This window comes from Canis lupus, chromosome 3 (genome assembly GCF_003254725.2).
Source record: "Canis lupus dingo isolate Sandy chromosome 3, ASM325472v2, whole genome shotgun sequence".
NCBI lineage: Eukaryota > Metazoa > Chordata > Mammalia > Carnivora > Canidae > Canis > Canis lupus.
Window position 1 is genome coordinate 39,546,527 of NC_064245.1, and position 15,433 is coordinate 39,561,959.

The window sequence follows — 15,433 nt, forward strand, 5'->3', positions numbered from 1 at the left end:
GCCTGTGCCGAGAGCCCCCAAGGCCGGCGAGAAGTTCCCCGGTGGGGGGCGTCTGGGGCTCGCCGGGCCGGGGCCGGGTCGGGGCCGGGGCCGGGGCCGGGTGCGGCCGCTCGAGCGCGGGCCCAGGGGCGCCACCCGGCCGCGCGGGCGGGAACGCGCCGCGGCCGCCTCCGCCTCCCTCGCTCCCGCCCGCAGCGGCGGCGGCGGCGCTTCCCCGGCGCGGAGCGGCTTTAAAAGGCGGCACCCCACCCCCCGGCGCACTCGCCGCTCGGGCGCCGCGCGAGCCTGCCGCTGCCATGCCTCCGCCCGCGCCCCCCGCGCCCGCGCCCCGGCCCCGGCCCCCGCCGCCCGCCGCCGCCGCCGCCGCCGCCGCCGCCGCCCCCGCCGCCCCCGCCGCGGACGCCGCCCCGGGGGCAGCCGGCGGGCCCGGGCTCCGGCCGCCCGCGCCGCGCCCCTGGCGCTGGCTGCTGCTGCTCGCGCTGCCCGCCGCCTGCTCCGCGCCGCCGCCGCCGCGCCCCGTCTACACCAACCACTGGGCAGTGCAGGTGCGGGGCGGCCCGGCCGAGGCGGACCGCGTGGCCGCGGCGCACGGCTACCTCAACTTGGGCCAGGTGAGTGCGCCGGCCCCGCGCGCCCGAAACTTTCCCGGCCGCCGGGGGGCGCGGCGCGAGGGGCGCCTCCTTCCGGGGGCCGAGGGTCCCGGCGGGCTCGGCCAGCGCGGTCGGGGCGGCGGGCGGGGGCGGCCGAGGCGCCGGCCGGGGGGCGCGGGGCGGGACCCCCGGGGAGCTTGCGGGGGCGCCCGGGGGGCAGTCGGGCGGGCCTGGGGCTCGGCGCGGGCACCTGCCGGGCGCGGCGGGGCGGGGAGGGGCGGGGCGGGAGCGGGGCTCGCCGGGCGCTGTCCTCAGTGGCCCCCAAGCTCCTCCACGCCGGACCCGCCGCCCTCCACGGACTGCGCGGGGCTCGACCCTGAGCGCGGCCCCGGACGTCCCGCGGGGGCCGGGCGGCGACAGGACCTCGGCCCGGAGTCCCGGTGTCCGCGCTTCCCGCGGTTCCCGGAGGGGAGGGAGGGCAGCCCGTGCCGGAGCCTGGAGCCTGGAGCCTGGAGCCTGGAGCCTGGAGCCTGGAGCCTGGAGCCTGGAAGCAGCCCAGCCGTCGGAGGCTTTGGGGACAGCTCAGGACTCTGCAGCCGCGCGGGGCGGGGCGGGGCGGGGGGTGGCGGCTGGAGGGGGGGGGGTCCTGCGTAGAAAACCCCTCCGGCAGGGGGGGAATTGGCTTTGTTTCTAGGCTTCCGATGGCAGCTCTCCGCATACTAGCCATATGACCTTAGGCAAGTCACTTCCCCATCTTCTTCGTGTGTAGCGTCGGTGCCCGCGTGTATGGGCTGCAGTTGTTGAGAAAATCCAGCATTGGCTGGCAGCAAAACCCAGGGCCAGGGCTTGACCCTGGTGGGTGAGCCCAGGGCCCTCCCATGGCCTGGGCTGTCGCTGGTACTCTGTTCATAAGAGAGGACAAGCCCTGGGCGTGAAGGTGGCATAAGTCCAAAGAACTGCTGGGGCAGGTCCCCTTTCCCTGACCCAACCCCATAGGGTGGCAATGGGGCAAGGGGTTGATTTATGGCAGGTGGAGGGGCTGCAGCAGACCCAAGTGTGCCATTCCAGCAGGGGACCTTTCAGTGTGCAGTTAACAAATCTCCTACAAAACTGTATGCACTTTAGAGGATCAGGCGAAACGGCAGGGAAGCGCCAGCTCATAACTCAAACTGTAGTGTCGGGCAGTGTTAAATTTAGTTTCATCATTATCTGTGACAGAAGCCAGCAAAGTGTGATGTGGCCCTAATGTAAATGACATTTCTTCTGGATCCTGAGTCCTGCACAGATGCTGCTAATGGGAGATGTGTGGCCTCCTGGAAAAGTAAATTCTGCCGCTTGCTCTGTACTTTTACATGGTGGGTCAGAGTGTTTCTGGGAGAGTGCCGTCCTGTCTTTTGTGTATCTATAGCTATCTATATCTATATTGACAGCTCGGGTCTCTTCAAACACCCTGTGATTGAAGATTTTGCCTTTGGGGAGCACTGGCTTCGTTTCTGCCTGTGGTTCCTAAATCTCCCTGGCTGATGGTCCAGACCCGGTTCCATCCCCATTCATTGCCAGGGCCCCCGGCTCCAGCTACACTTCACTGCTCTGCCCAGGTGGCCTGGCAATTTGTCTTCCGCTAAAAGTGACTCTTAAGCTGCACGGTAAATTACAAAGTGCCTGGGTTTCTGGCTCCTATAATTAAAGAAGCAGGGGGGAACTGAAGTTGAGCTGTAAGGCTCCGGGATGTTGCCACGGGAGGCACACACAGTGATTCCCCCATCAAAGCTCTTGTCCAGCAGAATCAAACATGCCAGGGCTTTGAAGACCACTTCCGTCAGGCTCACTGAGTTGAATATCATATGCAGAGTTTTGCTGTTCTCATTTTGCCCGTTGGGGAGGTTCCTTCAGGTATGTAGCTGCCCGGACCTGGGACATTCTGGAGAGTCTCTCAATGTCTCCTCAGCTCTGTCCAGGGCTGCCAGGGTGGGCTGCACGTAGCCCTGTCGCCCAGCTTGGGAGGCAGGGCACTGGGGGAGCCACCTTGGGGATCTTTGCAAACGAAGGGATTAGTTGGTTGGGGATCCAGGGTGTGTGAGAGATTACTCAAGGAGAGCCTATTACTCTTTATTCCAAAACCAGCTTTTCTCCCTCCCTCCCTCCCCCAAGTGAACTACTAATGTGGAAAAGGCCTGGAGCATTCCAACCTCTACCTACTCTATAAGAACTCTTTAAAAACCTTATTTGCCTTTTTCAGCCAGGAGAATTTGTGACTCATAAATATGATGTAGATATTATTAGCTTTGATTTATGGACAAGTAAACCAAGGGGAAGCAAGGCGTGGAAGCCGTTTGTGTCTACGTGGTGCGTGTCGCCTCCGACAATTACGCTCTCTGCTCTTTGTTTCCTGCTACATTCTCTGGTCTGAGTGTCCTTTGTGTGACTCTTTCCCTTACCCTTAATGGGCAGTTAGTGTTTTGCCTGATACCTGCCCTGAACTCACAGCCCTCCTTTTCTCCTAGGTCTTTGCGATGCTCTAACTCCTGGATCGATTGTTTTAGTTTCTTTCATGGCAACTAAGAACCTGATTCCGTGTATTTACATACATGTACACAAAGGTAATTGAGACAGGTGGTTATTCACCTTTCTTGGACACGGTAGCCTTTCAGATTGATCAAGGCTCTGGATCTCCTGTGAAAAATATGCATTGTCAGGAAGCGGAACTATGAGCCTCATTTTTACTCCTTTATCACAATACTTGAGGTCCCATATAATGCACCACAATGTAAAAAAAAAAAAAGAAAGGATGGAAGGAAGGAAGAAAGACAGAAAAGTTTGGAAGAGTCATGTCATTATTGGCAGATGGTACAACTAACTGTAGATAATCCAAGAAAACCCAGAGGCTGTTATAACGAGTCATAGACTTGAGCAGGGTGCATGATCGACAGTAGCAACCTATTCAACAGCAATATCTGAGAAGATAAAAGAAATCATAATACACTCAAGCATAAAAGCTGTTAGATAGCTAGGAATAAATTTTTGGGGGAAAAAAAAAAGGTGAAACTTACCCAGAGAAGATTATAAAATATTTGAAAGATGTATTCATAGGTCTGAAGTAATGGAGGGATAAGCCATGTTCCTGGACAGGAGAACTGATTATCACATGCTCTCCCCCAATTAATCTCTAAATTCAGTGTAATTTAGTTGACATGCCAACAGGGTTTTATATGGGATAAGAAATCGTACAAACGAATGCTAAAATTCACATGGAAGAGTAAGTTCCCAGAATCCCTGAGACTACTCTGAGAAGGGAGGAAGGAGGAAAAGGAGGGGAGTGTGCTCTGCCAGAGAGCAGAACTTCCCATGAAGCTGGGGTGATCATGACAGTTGGACATTGGCCCAGGGATGATCCCATCCAACAGTGGAAATCACTCAAACCCAGGCACGTATGGGAACTTGTATATGCGAGCAGAAGAGTTATGTGAGCAGAAGAGTTACAAATGCACGGGGAAGGATGGGCATTTCAATTAGTGGCACTGAGACAGTTGACTCAGGAAAACAATCAGATCCTTACCTCATCCCCACACTACACAACAGTAAATTCCAGCTAGAAATAACCAGAGTGGAATACCTTTATGACATTGGGACAGGAAAGGATTTCTTAAACAAGATCTGAAAAGAACAAATAAAGGAAAAGATGGATCCGTGAAAAGTTCTGAATAACAAACACATAAACATAACAAACACGTAATCATAAAAGAATTTAAAAGCTTACAATAGACTAAAAAATGTTAATAACATATAACACACAGGTTAGTGCATCAATTATTTAAAAAGCGATAAATCAATAAGCAAAAGAGAAATGGCAGGTAGAAAAATGGAGAAGTATATGAATAGAGAATTCAGTGCCCGATGTGAAGCATCCACATCAAGTTCAGGTTAGTAGTAGCCTCTGAGAAGGGAGAGAAAGAAGGAAGAGACTAGGAGACGGATGTCACGTGACCAGTAAACATGAGAAAAGCCACTTAGCCTCCCTGGGAGTTATGGGAACAACACAATATGAGGCAGTAACCAGACCACTGCACACCCTCAGATTGGCAGATGTGGGCAAGTGTTAGTATCAAGTGTTGGCAAGGATATGGAGCCATGGAACTTCCAGATGCTGCTGGTGGGAGTATAAATCGGTAGAACTACTTCAGAGAGCAATTTGGCACTTGACAGTGAGGTAGGTAGAGTTGTATCAGCAGGTTCACATCCAGGCTTCTACTAGAGAGAAGATATTGCACAAGAGCACAGGGAGCCTTGCAGGGTGACGTCACAGGGGCATTTTTTTAAATGAAGGGAAATACAACCTAAATAGCCATCGGTAGAAGAATGGAGAATTAAATCAAAATAGTCACATGATAAAATGCTATATAATAGTTAGGAATTAACCAGATATGCATCTGCATAGAGAAGTCTCAAAAATGATGTTGAGCAGAAAGGCACATTGGAGATGCACAGTGTGGTAGTACTTATGTAAATTTTAAAAAGCACACTAAGTAATTTTAAAGCTTTTTAAAAAAAATTATTTATTTATTTATTTATTTATTTATTTATTTATTTATTCATGAGAGACACAGAGAGAGAGGCAGAGAACACAGGCAGAGGGAGAGGGAGAAACAGGCTCCATGCAGGGAGCCCGACATGGGACTCTATCCCAGGTCTTCAGGATCAGGCCCTGCACTGAGGGCTGCGCTAACCCACTGAGCCACCCAGGCTGCCCCACACTAAGTAATTTTATGTTATGTATGAATGCTTACACATGGAGGAAGCATCCAGCTCAAGTTCAGGTTAGTAGTAGCCTCTGAGAAGGGAGGGAGAGGGGAGAGACTAGGAAAAGAATGTCAAACTTTATCTGCAGTGTTCTAATTCATAATATATATAAGTACAAATCTGTATATATAACATATAAATGATATACAAAATTGTGTCTCCGCATTTTGTGCTTTCTATCACGCGTGTATACATGTACAGACACACATGTATGTATACATGCATGCACATATATACACCTACACACACGTACATACACGTAGATGTAGATACACATGAAATGTTCAAGGGGAAAAAAAGAAAAGAAAATTGCACATCATACACACATGTCCTGGTGTTCCTGTGTTGCCTGAAGCCTGTCGGTGGGCACACAGGTGCCTGTGGGCCTGGGGTAAGAAGCCAGTGCTTTAGACTACCTCCAGAGCTGGGCCAGTCTGCTTGTGAAGCAATTGGTGGCCTGGGGAACCAGAATGCTTGGCTTAGATCATGGGGCTGTTTGGATAGAGCCAGACCTAGAGTGCTGGAACCCTCCTACTAGGCTTCTTTCTCCTTCAGAGCATCTTCTGCCCACCTGGCCCTCACTCTAACCTATGTGCATTGCAACCTTCGACAGTGATGGCTCCAAAAATAGACAGGTTGTCTGTGTGAAAAGGATGGCAACAGGAAATTCTCACAAACCAAATCATGACATCTCAGCATCTTTAGCTTTTGGAAGTGATGTTTATCTAAAAAGTGGCACTCAGACACCATACTTTCCCTTGCATTTTTGCTTTGCCTGGGGTATTGAGCTAATTTGTTGGTTCTGAATCTGAACATAAAAAGGCAGGCTGGCTGCCAGGGCCCCTAAAACATCTGAGAGCCTTAAATGATTTTGAACTTGCCTTAAATAGTTTTGCTTAAAATAGCTACCAAGTGGGACATACCTGGCCCAGAATTTCAGGTGGGCCTACATAATTCACTTGTCAGCAGAGGAAAATTGTCATGCTGCAGGCAGCTTGTTCTTACAATTTAAAAAAGAAGAAGAAAAGAAACTGAAGCTTTAGCCAGGTGTTAAAATAATGGGCCAGCATTTGTTCCACCCAGAGTGCTGGGGGCTTGAGATGGACAAGGAGAAGCCCAGACTAGCAGTCACCTGTGACCTAGTTATCTGGTTTTGATTTTCAGTTTGAGGCTGCCTTGCCTTTATGCTCTGAACCAAGAGCCATGTGCACGGCTGGCCTGGGAGCAGAAAGGAAGAGGTTCCGGGTATGAGGTGGGTGGGTACAGACATGAGTGGGATTGTGAAGCTGGAGGCCTCACACCCTCACATTTGACATCTTTCTTTAGTTTTAAGTAGGTGGACTGCCCTGGTAAGTCACCGGGGCTGTGATAGAGAGAGTTGCCTGGAGCTGAGTACCTATGCATGGAGCCAGGTGACCAGGCGAGACTCAGAGTCAGGCCAGAGCGGATGGCTCAGCTGACTGGTCCCCTGGAAGACTTTGGGTTTCCCTTGAGGCAGAGGTCAAGGATGCAAAGAGAAATAGAGCTCTTGACCAGTGGAAATCCCCATCTAAGAAGAACCTGTCCGAGGCCTCTGTCTGGCCTTGGTCTTTGGGTTGGCAAGAGGGCCACATGGGACTGTTCACATGCTGGGCAACATCCTGGGCTCTTTTGAGTCTCTGAGCCTCTGTGCAGATTTTGCCCCTACAACATACTTCTTCCGATCTTCCATAGCCCAAGCCAGGTGGCTGCTGCTGCGTCTCCCTCTCCTTCTCCTGGGGCCCAGCACATGGAGGGCTTCTGAGTAATACTTACCGTGACTGCCTCTCTCCCTTCTGGCTCTTGGATTATGGCTTTTGGCCTTGGCATTGACCAGAAGCCCGGGCACGTACTCGTGCCAGCCAGTGTTTCTTGTGTTGGGTGTTCTTGCTCATGGAGCCTTGCACCGACCCAGCAGAGAGGTGTCACCAGGCCTGCTTCACCACGAAGAGAGCTCAGGTCCAGTTAGGTTCTGACTTGTGCAGGTCACAAACCCATACCCTCCTGACCCGCCTTCCATTGTCCTCACCCTTGGCAGATGGACCTCATCACTGTTTCTCAGAGAAGGGTAAGCCACCAGGCCAGAAAGCCTTTCACTTCTCTGCTGCCATTGACAAAGAGCTTACGTGGACCCCATTAGCCAGTTTCTCCTTCTTTCCATGTGGCTCACACGCACACACACACTGCTGCATATCCACATTGTTCCATCTAGAAGAGTTGGTACTGGCTCCTTCTCATCAGTATTGAACTTACACCTCACTGGGGCTCCTGGGCAGCTCAGTTCGTTAAGCATCTGCCTTCGGCTCAGGTCATGATCCTGGGGTCCTGGGATCAAGCCCCATGTCAGGGGGCTCAGTGGAGAGTCTACTTCTCTCTTCTTCTTCTTCTGCCCCTCCCCCTCTCAAATAAATATATGAGTTAGATTTAAGAAAAAAAAAAAGAAAAAGAAACATATATCTCTCCATTTCGGAGGGGAAAAAAAACCACTCCAATTCCTCCCACTCCTTTTAGGACAGATGCTACACTCAATTGCTCGAACTCTGCACATTATCTACCAGACTAATCATTCCTTGCTGCAGACCTCCTCTCTGGGTGGTCCATGTCTACGGAAGAGATGGTCTGGCCTGGTGTCTGAGCTCAAAGCCCGGAAGTTACGGCTGCCTCCCCCTGCCTCCATGCCTCCCATCTGGTCTGTAACTCGGCTTGTCTCATTGGTCTCCTGGATGGCTCTCAGGTCCCCCTACCTTCTTGCTGCTGCTGCCCAGCACAGGCCAGGACCTCTGTCACCCCTTGCCCGTCTGTCCAGCTACAGGGCCTCTTTCCACCCTGGTTCCAGCTCCAGCTCTGCCGAGCCACTTCATGATCCTGCTTCCATTCAAGCGGCCTCACACTTCCTGCTACCCTGAAGGCCCCTCCCACCCCCTGGCTAGCCCCTCATCCCTCCCGGCCATCTGCAGGCCTGCCCAATTTCCCCAGCCCTTCTGTCAGCCCCGTTGCCCTGACATTGCCCATTGGCTTGTCTGCTTCTGCCCGTGGGCTCTGGGCTTCCTGGGTCTGTCAAGCCACAGCTGGTCCTCCAGGCTGCTCTCCAAGATCAGTCCAAGTCCTGCCATTTCACTGATGGTGGAGGGGTCACTCCAGGCCAGCGAGAGGACACGCACTCATTTACTCAGAGTTTGCCGGGTGCTCTCATTGGTGTTGGGCCCTCAGAGATAAGAGACGTGGCTCCTGCCTCGCAAGAACCTCTTGGTGGAGGAGGTGGTGAGCATTTGTGAAGGAGCAAGGTCACCTCCTAGGTCTCCACATCGGTTGGATAAGCCATCGCCACCCCCACTTTTTAAAATTTTAATCCCTTTCTTTTGGGAGTCACCCAGCCGACTGGCGTCTCCTGGGTTTGTGCTTGTGTTCGTACCTGGGGACCACCCTCCTTGTGATGCTATAGTTTGCTTCTCAGTCAGGGCAGCCACATAGGAGCAAGGCCCAGCAGTGTCCTGGAGACTACCATGGCTGCCTCAGACTTGATGGGTCCTGTCAGCCCATCTAATCCCAGATCTTCCCAATGCCCTTGTGCTTCTGCTGGTGGAGGATTTTGGAGACCCAGCAGCAGGCACAAGGCCCTCTGTCCCGCGCTGCGAAGAACAGGGATGAATAGCCATCAGCTGTTGGAAGGGAGCCTCATGCTCCACGGGATGGGATCAGCAGCTCAGGTTCCCATGGTAACAAGCCCATCAATGCCCTCAGTGTCAAGACGGTACCACTGCTGAGAGGAAGAAACAGTCTTATTGTCTCCACTTTGGTTGCTTGGGTGCAAACCAGCTATGCTCCCCGCAGGGCCCAATAGCCTCTGGGTGTTGCCCCCCTGCAGCATCTGACCTGCTTGCAGAATTGGGGCCAGAAAGCAGCCATCCTTGGGGCCTTTGAATTGCTGTCACTGGCTGAAATCAGTCACTTACAGAGTCCTTGTTGGGTGAATCTGACTTCTCAATGGGAAGAAACAGCCCAACTGGATCAGGCTCCTGAAGCTCTGAGCGATGAGCCAGACGGCATTTGCCACAGGGGTGGATAAATCTCTGTCCAGTGGTGGCAGGCGGGGTTTTGGCAGGGCCCTTCATTTCCAGACGCTCTCCTTTTTGTTTCAGAAACTTGTGTTGATGCCTCCTGTGTTCATTCAACCAGAATCTCTTTTTTGCCCACGAGGGGATGGGGCCCCGAGTACCCCCCATCAGTGATCTCGGCAGACTCTCCAGGGTAAACAGGGTGGAAGGGGCGGACAGAGGGGCCGGCAGGGCTACCTACTTGCCAGGTGAGGGCCTGCAGTTCTCCCTGGCTAGGAGAAGGCTCGCCCTTTCTCATCCTCTGTCCTCCAAGCTGGAAACTGGGACCAACCCACTGGCTATGGCCCTGTCCACTCTGCCTCCTGGCTTTTCCCTTCCAGCTCTGCTGGCTCCTGACACACTCACATTCCCTCCTGCAATGCCTGGGTCACTGCCTCAGTATTCTCACTGCCTCCCTTCCCAGCCACTTCCCACACCGACTGGCCAGGGCCTCAGCAGCAAAGACCTCATTCCATCCTTTCCCAGCTTTGAACCTGGCAGGTGCTCCTGCATGTCAGGGCCTCACCCTTTTGGCCCTTGGGGAGCCAACTGTCCCTCTCTCCTGTTCCAGCCTTAACCCAGAACCCTTCCCTTTTGTGTTCCAGCCACTCCTTTGCCATTCTGGAAACTTTCCCTATACTTTTTCTTTCTTTTGCCTCCACTGTTAGTTGCAGTTGTTCTCACCTGGATGCCCACTCCCTGTATGGTCACCCTGGAGAATGCTGCTCTTCAGAATTAGTCAATGTGGCATTTCCAGACCTATCTGCTGCCTGGCAGGCCCGAGCACAGTGTTCTCAGAGCTCTGTGGAAGGTCTCAGCTGGACCCCTACCACCCACCACATGCACAGACATGGCACGGGAGCATCTTGTGGTCCTCATCTCTGTTCATGTCTGCTTCCTAAGGTCCTTGTCCCACTCACTGCCCGCAACCACCTCCCGGCTGTACCTTGTGACTATGTTTCATTAGAAAGGGTTACTGAGTCACTGTGTGCTGGTACTCCCAGCATGACCACCGCCAGCAGACTCCTATAGCATTGCCCCAATGATGAAGAAGCTCTGCTCTGATCATCACCCCAGCGCCCTAGGAGTGACCCAGTTGAACAAACAGGCTCCAAGCAGCTAAGTGCCTTAGTGCAGCTTTTGTAAATTTCGGAGCAAGGCTTTCGGCTTGGACCACTTTGATTCCTGGCCTTACTCACCCACAGTCCCCGTGTCCATGTTAGGAAAGGCTACAGAGAGCCGATGACACCTGACCTGGCCACGGAGCTTGAGGTGGGGTTCTCCAACTGGTAAGTCCAGACAGATGGAGGGCTGAGGTCGACGAGGCACCCTGGGGAGGCATCTGCGAAGGCCCATCCCAAAGGAGAGTGGCTGTCCTGTAGGACCCTCACTTCTCATCAGCGCTCTGGCCTGGGGCTACACTTCAGAGGTTTATCTCCACAGGAATGAAAGCTGCCCACAATATTCTTGACTTTGAAGTCCAGGAGTCTCAAGGGCAGGGAGCTGTTCTTGGACACCCTTCCCCCAGCCTACCAGAGATCTAGGTGTTTCCCACCCTGGGAGGATAGTGGAACACTGTGGAACCAGATATCTGACAAGGAAACTGGAACCCCATGAGGAGAGAAGGGGCTTAATGAGGGCCCAAGGATACTCAGAGGGTGGCACAGCCTAGTTATTAAATTGTGTCATTACTTAAATTTTCTTAGTGCTATATAAGAGGAATGAATACACATCAGTAGAATATTTAGAAAACACAAAAAAGAACAAAACTCCAAAAATCATTTATAATCCTCCCACCCAAAGATAATCACCATTAACATTTTGGACTATGTCCTTTTATTATTTTTGGTTTTAAACTGTGTGTGCATGTGTGTGTGCATGCATATATCTGTATATGAGTGTGCACATATGTGTATATGTATGCACACACATGCTCACACATACATGAATGTCTTCTACAAATAGGAGTGTGCAATCTGGCACCTTGCACCTCCCAAGCTTGGAACTGCTTACTCTATGGTGCAATTTTTAAAAAGATTTTATTTATTTATTTATTTATTTATTTATTTATTTATTTATTTGAGAGAAAGAGAGGGAGCGTGCACGTGCAGTGGTGGGAGGGTCCAAGGGAGAGGGAGAAGGAGACTCCCTACCAAGTAGGGAGCCCCACACAGGGCTCCATTCCAGGACCCCAGGATCATACATGACCTGAGCCGAAGGCAGGCGTGTGACTGACTGAACCACCCAGGTGCCCATCTACGGTATAACTGTTAATAGTTGCTCAGTGCATCGTTTAGTGTCTGGCCCATACTTGATTCATCTTTCCTCTGACATTTTAGGTTAGTGGATTCTTTGCGACTTGTTGGGGAATCTGGTCTGGAATGTGAGCACCATCCCGGGGGGGTGAAAGGGGTTCTGTTACCGCCTTGTCTAGCGCTGACATGCCTGGCGCCCCTGGGCACAGTGGCCCGGCACATTTCCCTGTGTCTCCCCATCCAGCCCTGCGGGAGGTCCAGGACTTGATACCATTTGTTCACTTCATCCCACAAGGATTTCATTGAGCATTTTTTTCTTGTTTTATAAAGTCACACATGTATTGTATATTCTCCCATTGAAAAGGATTCAAACAGTGCAAACGTATAAGGAGCAAAAATCCAAAATCTTCCTCCTATCGCCCCATCTTCAATTCCCTTCTTCCCCCAGATGCCACTATACTTTCACATAGGAGTGTCTGTTTCAGAAACATACATGTTTGTGAAGGTTTTGTTGTTTTCTGTAAATGGGATCATGCTAAACATGTTTTTCTGCACCTAGCTTTTCTTAAGTCTAACTATATATCCTGGAAAGCTTTCTACTCTAGTACATAGAGATCTACTCCATTATTTTAAAGTCGTTTTAAACTGTTTTACAAGTGTGACATTTTGTTACATCATTAACCTATTAATGTTCATTGATTTGCCTCTGGCTTTGTTTTGTTTGTATTATAAACAACATTGTGGTGATCATCTTTATTCATGCCTTTCTTTGCACACATATGATAATTTCTGTACGGTATATAATAACAAAACCAAATAATAGTTATAATAATAAGTAATGATCACGGACATCTATCTAGCCCTTATTATGTGCCAGGTAATTTTCCAAGTGTTTTCCTGGTATTGACCCATTTAATCTTCTTAGAAACCCCATGAAATAGGTGCTGTTCTTAGGCCCATTTTACAGACGAAGGAGCCAATGCACAGAGAGGTTAAGTAACTTGTCCATGGTTACACAGCATTTAAGTGTCAGAGTCAAGATTTGAACCAAGATGATCTGGCTCCGGAGATTGGGAGGCAAAGCATATATACATGTTATGTGGTATTAGTCATCGGCAGGTGGCTCTCCAGGAGGGCGGTGCCAACTGACACTGCCCCCAGTGGTGTATGAGCAGTTCTCAACAATCTTTGGAGATGGTTCCTCCAGGTGAAAATGAGATCTCACTGTTGTTTTAATTTGCTTTTTTCTGATTCCTGTTAAATACCTTTTCATAAAGTTATTAGTCATTTTAATTCTTCTCTGAATTGCTTATTTGCATTCTTTGCCCATTTCTCAATCGGGTTGTTTTTCTTTTTATCGTAATGATTTGTAGGTGCTGTCTCTGTATTGTGGATATTAATCTCTTGTTTGTAAATACACTGCAGATATTTCTCCCATCTGTCACTTCTCTTTGAACACTGTTCAAAGGGTTTTGCTTGCTTGTTTTCTGAAGTAAAACCTGAAGTTCCATTTGTTTGCGAGGCTTTGGGCTCATCACTAGGTATAGTGCAGTGATTATAATCTGTTCATTCGGGTCCTTACTTACAACAGACAGGCACCTACATGAGGAATAGTGAAATTAATGTAGAGATGGAAGCCAGATGCTTTAGGATAATAGAGGAGAGGAGAGCTGCTTTTCACCTGGGAAGTTCAGGGAGGGCTCTGAGCCAGACCACAGAGGGCCCACTGGACTTTTACAGAGAGAGAAGCAAGGAGTGAATGTTTCTCTGCAGGTGGATCCTGAGTGAGTGCATCAATCTGCATCCCGTTGGGGAACAGCTCACCTTGACTTGGGTAGAGACTCTCATAAGGGGCTATTTATAGAGATGTGAGTGGGGATCAGGGAACCAACAAAGGGTATTGAGGCACCTGGAGAGCAGAGCAGCGGTAGGGGAGCTATTACTCAACCTTGAACGGGAGGGACCAAGGGAAGGACCAAGAGAGAAACCTGGCTAGCAGAGCCCTGCAGGACCTGGGGCTCCAGGGGAGGCTGGCTCCTCCTGGCTCCACCCATTGGCCATCCAGAAGTGTGGTCCAGGTGGGGGTTCTTGGAGGGACACAGGGCAAGGCAGAGAAGGGACACGAACCAGCACGGTAAGGATAAAGAGAGAAAAAAATTGGGGCACAGTAAGAGCTCACCTAGCACTGTGATGTTTTTAGAGGGTAGAGGAATTCATTTGCCTCTTCTTTTATCCAGCAGGCATTTATTGGGTGCTGGCTCCAAACCTGGCCCCATGCAGGGTAGCAAGTTGCAGAGATCCGTCAGGCTGGCTTCACATCCAGGGATGTGTGCCTTAGTGCCAGTTTTAGCTTTCCACACGTCCTCTAGGAGGGTTACAGCAGAGGCGTGTGGTTTTGTTGCTGTTAGACCCCACGTACCTGGATCTGTGCCTCCTTGTTCCAGAGGGAGTTTATTTAGGTGTGTCTGTCTGAGGACAGCCTTTAACATGGAAAAATACGTCCACTTCTGGCCACCATTGCCCTCAGTCTAGTATACATCTTGATCTTCTACTGTTTTCTTAAGCTTGAACAAACAAACAAAAAACCCCTTATTTGTGTTCCTCTTAATAAAGCTAATTTCTGCAAAAAACAAAACAAAACAAAAAAACACCTTATTTCTGTCCTGCTATCAAAGTAACTGTTCATGACTGAGCTCATTAACAGTCTTTTTAACACACATCTCTTAATTTCTCATTTGCAGGAATATGACACTATTAGCCAGGAACAAGAAGCAGGATTTGTTTCAGTGGCTTAAACAAGTTTATGTACCACAACTTGCCAATTCAAGACCCTCACAACCCTTTCTTTTTAGCACAAGATGCAAAAGCCCATTTGTGAGAATGAATGCTTTCTGTTCCTGCAGAGTTTCTGTTCTTGTACAAAAGAACTTGAACTCATTAGTATTTTCTAGGATTGTTTTTGCAGGGCTGGGGTGGAGGTGGGGGTGGGTGGGATTTACTTTTACAAGGAATGTGATTTTCAACCTTCCTCTGATATTTGGCCACACCAGGAACATTGTAAAACCAAATTGATTCCTTCTCACACTAAATAGTCCTTAAATCCAAACAAAGCCCCAAAGGTAGATCTGCGAGCTCTAGATGATTCTAACCATCCTTATAAGGCTCATGTTGTGGGGGCCAGGACTAAGCACCCCACATAATGGTGAGCCATGCCTTATGGCATTCCTAGTCTAAGTACCTATCCAAAACCTAAGTAGGATAATCTCTCTACTTTTCCCTTTTGATATTTACTCATGAAAGGTACTGGATATTATTCTCTTTTCTTCTTGGGTTGGAAGTACTGTGGCTACATAAAACTACAGAAAATCCTATCTACAAGCCAATTTCTTAGTGTTACTGACAGTTGGCTTTACTTTCCAGCAATTGGTTCCTTTCCTGAAGGGAGTCACTCACGGGGCTTTGTAGTTGGTCTGTGCTGATGGCTGTGCCAGCCTGGGCTTGTCTTCCTGCCAGGCAGCCACTCATCCTCCTACCTTGAGCTGTTCCTGCACACTGACCTGCTCAGGGGAGTCTTTCAGTGACCAGGTGCTGCCACCAAGAGATCTTTCTCCCACCAAGCCCTGGGAAACCTGTTTGTGGACTCAGCACTACTTTTCTCCTCTCAGTGTGTATGTTTTAT

At 50.4% G+C, this 15,433-nt stretch overlaps 1 protein-coding gene across 3 annotated transcripts in view; it reads left to right on the forward strand.

Moving 5' to 3' along the window:
* The first annotated feature begins 259 nt into the window (after nt 1-259).
* PCSK6 (proprotein convertase subtilisin/kexin type 6) overlaps nt 260-15,433 on the forward strand; it is a 185,488-nt gene continuing 170,314 nt past the window's right edge. For all 3 annotated transcript variants that reach the window (XM_025438519.3, XM_025438520.3, XM_035714395.2), the window contains exon 1: nt 260-611. In XM_025438519.3, coding sequence (XP_025294304.2) covers nt 297-611 — 315 coding nt within the window. In that variant the 5' untranslated portion in view covers nt 260-296. The remainder of the gene's footprint in view (nt 612-15,433) is intronic.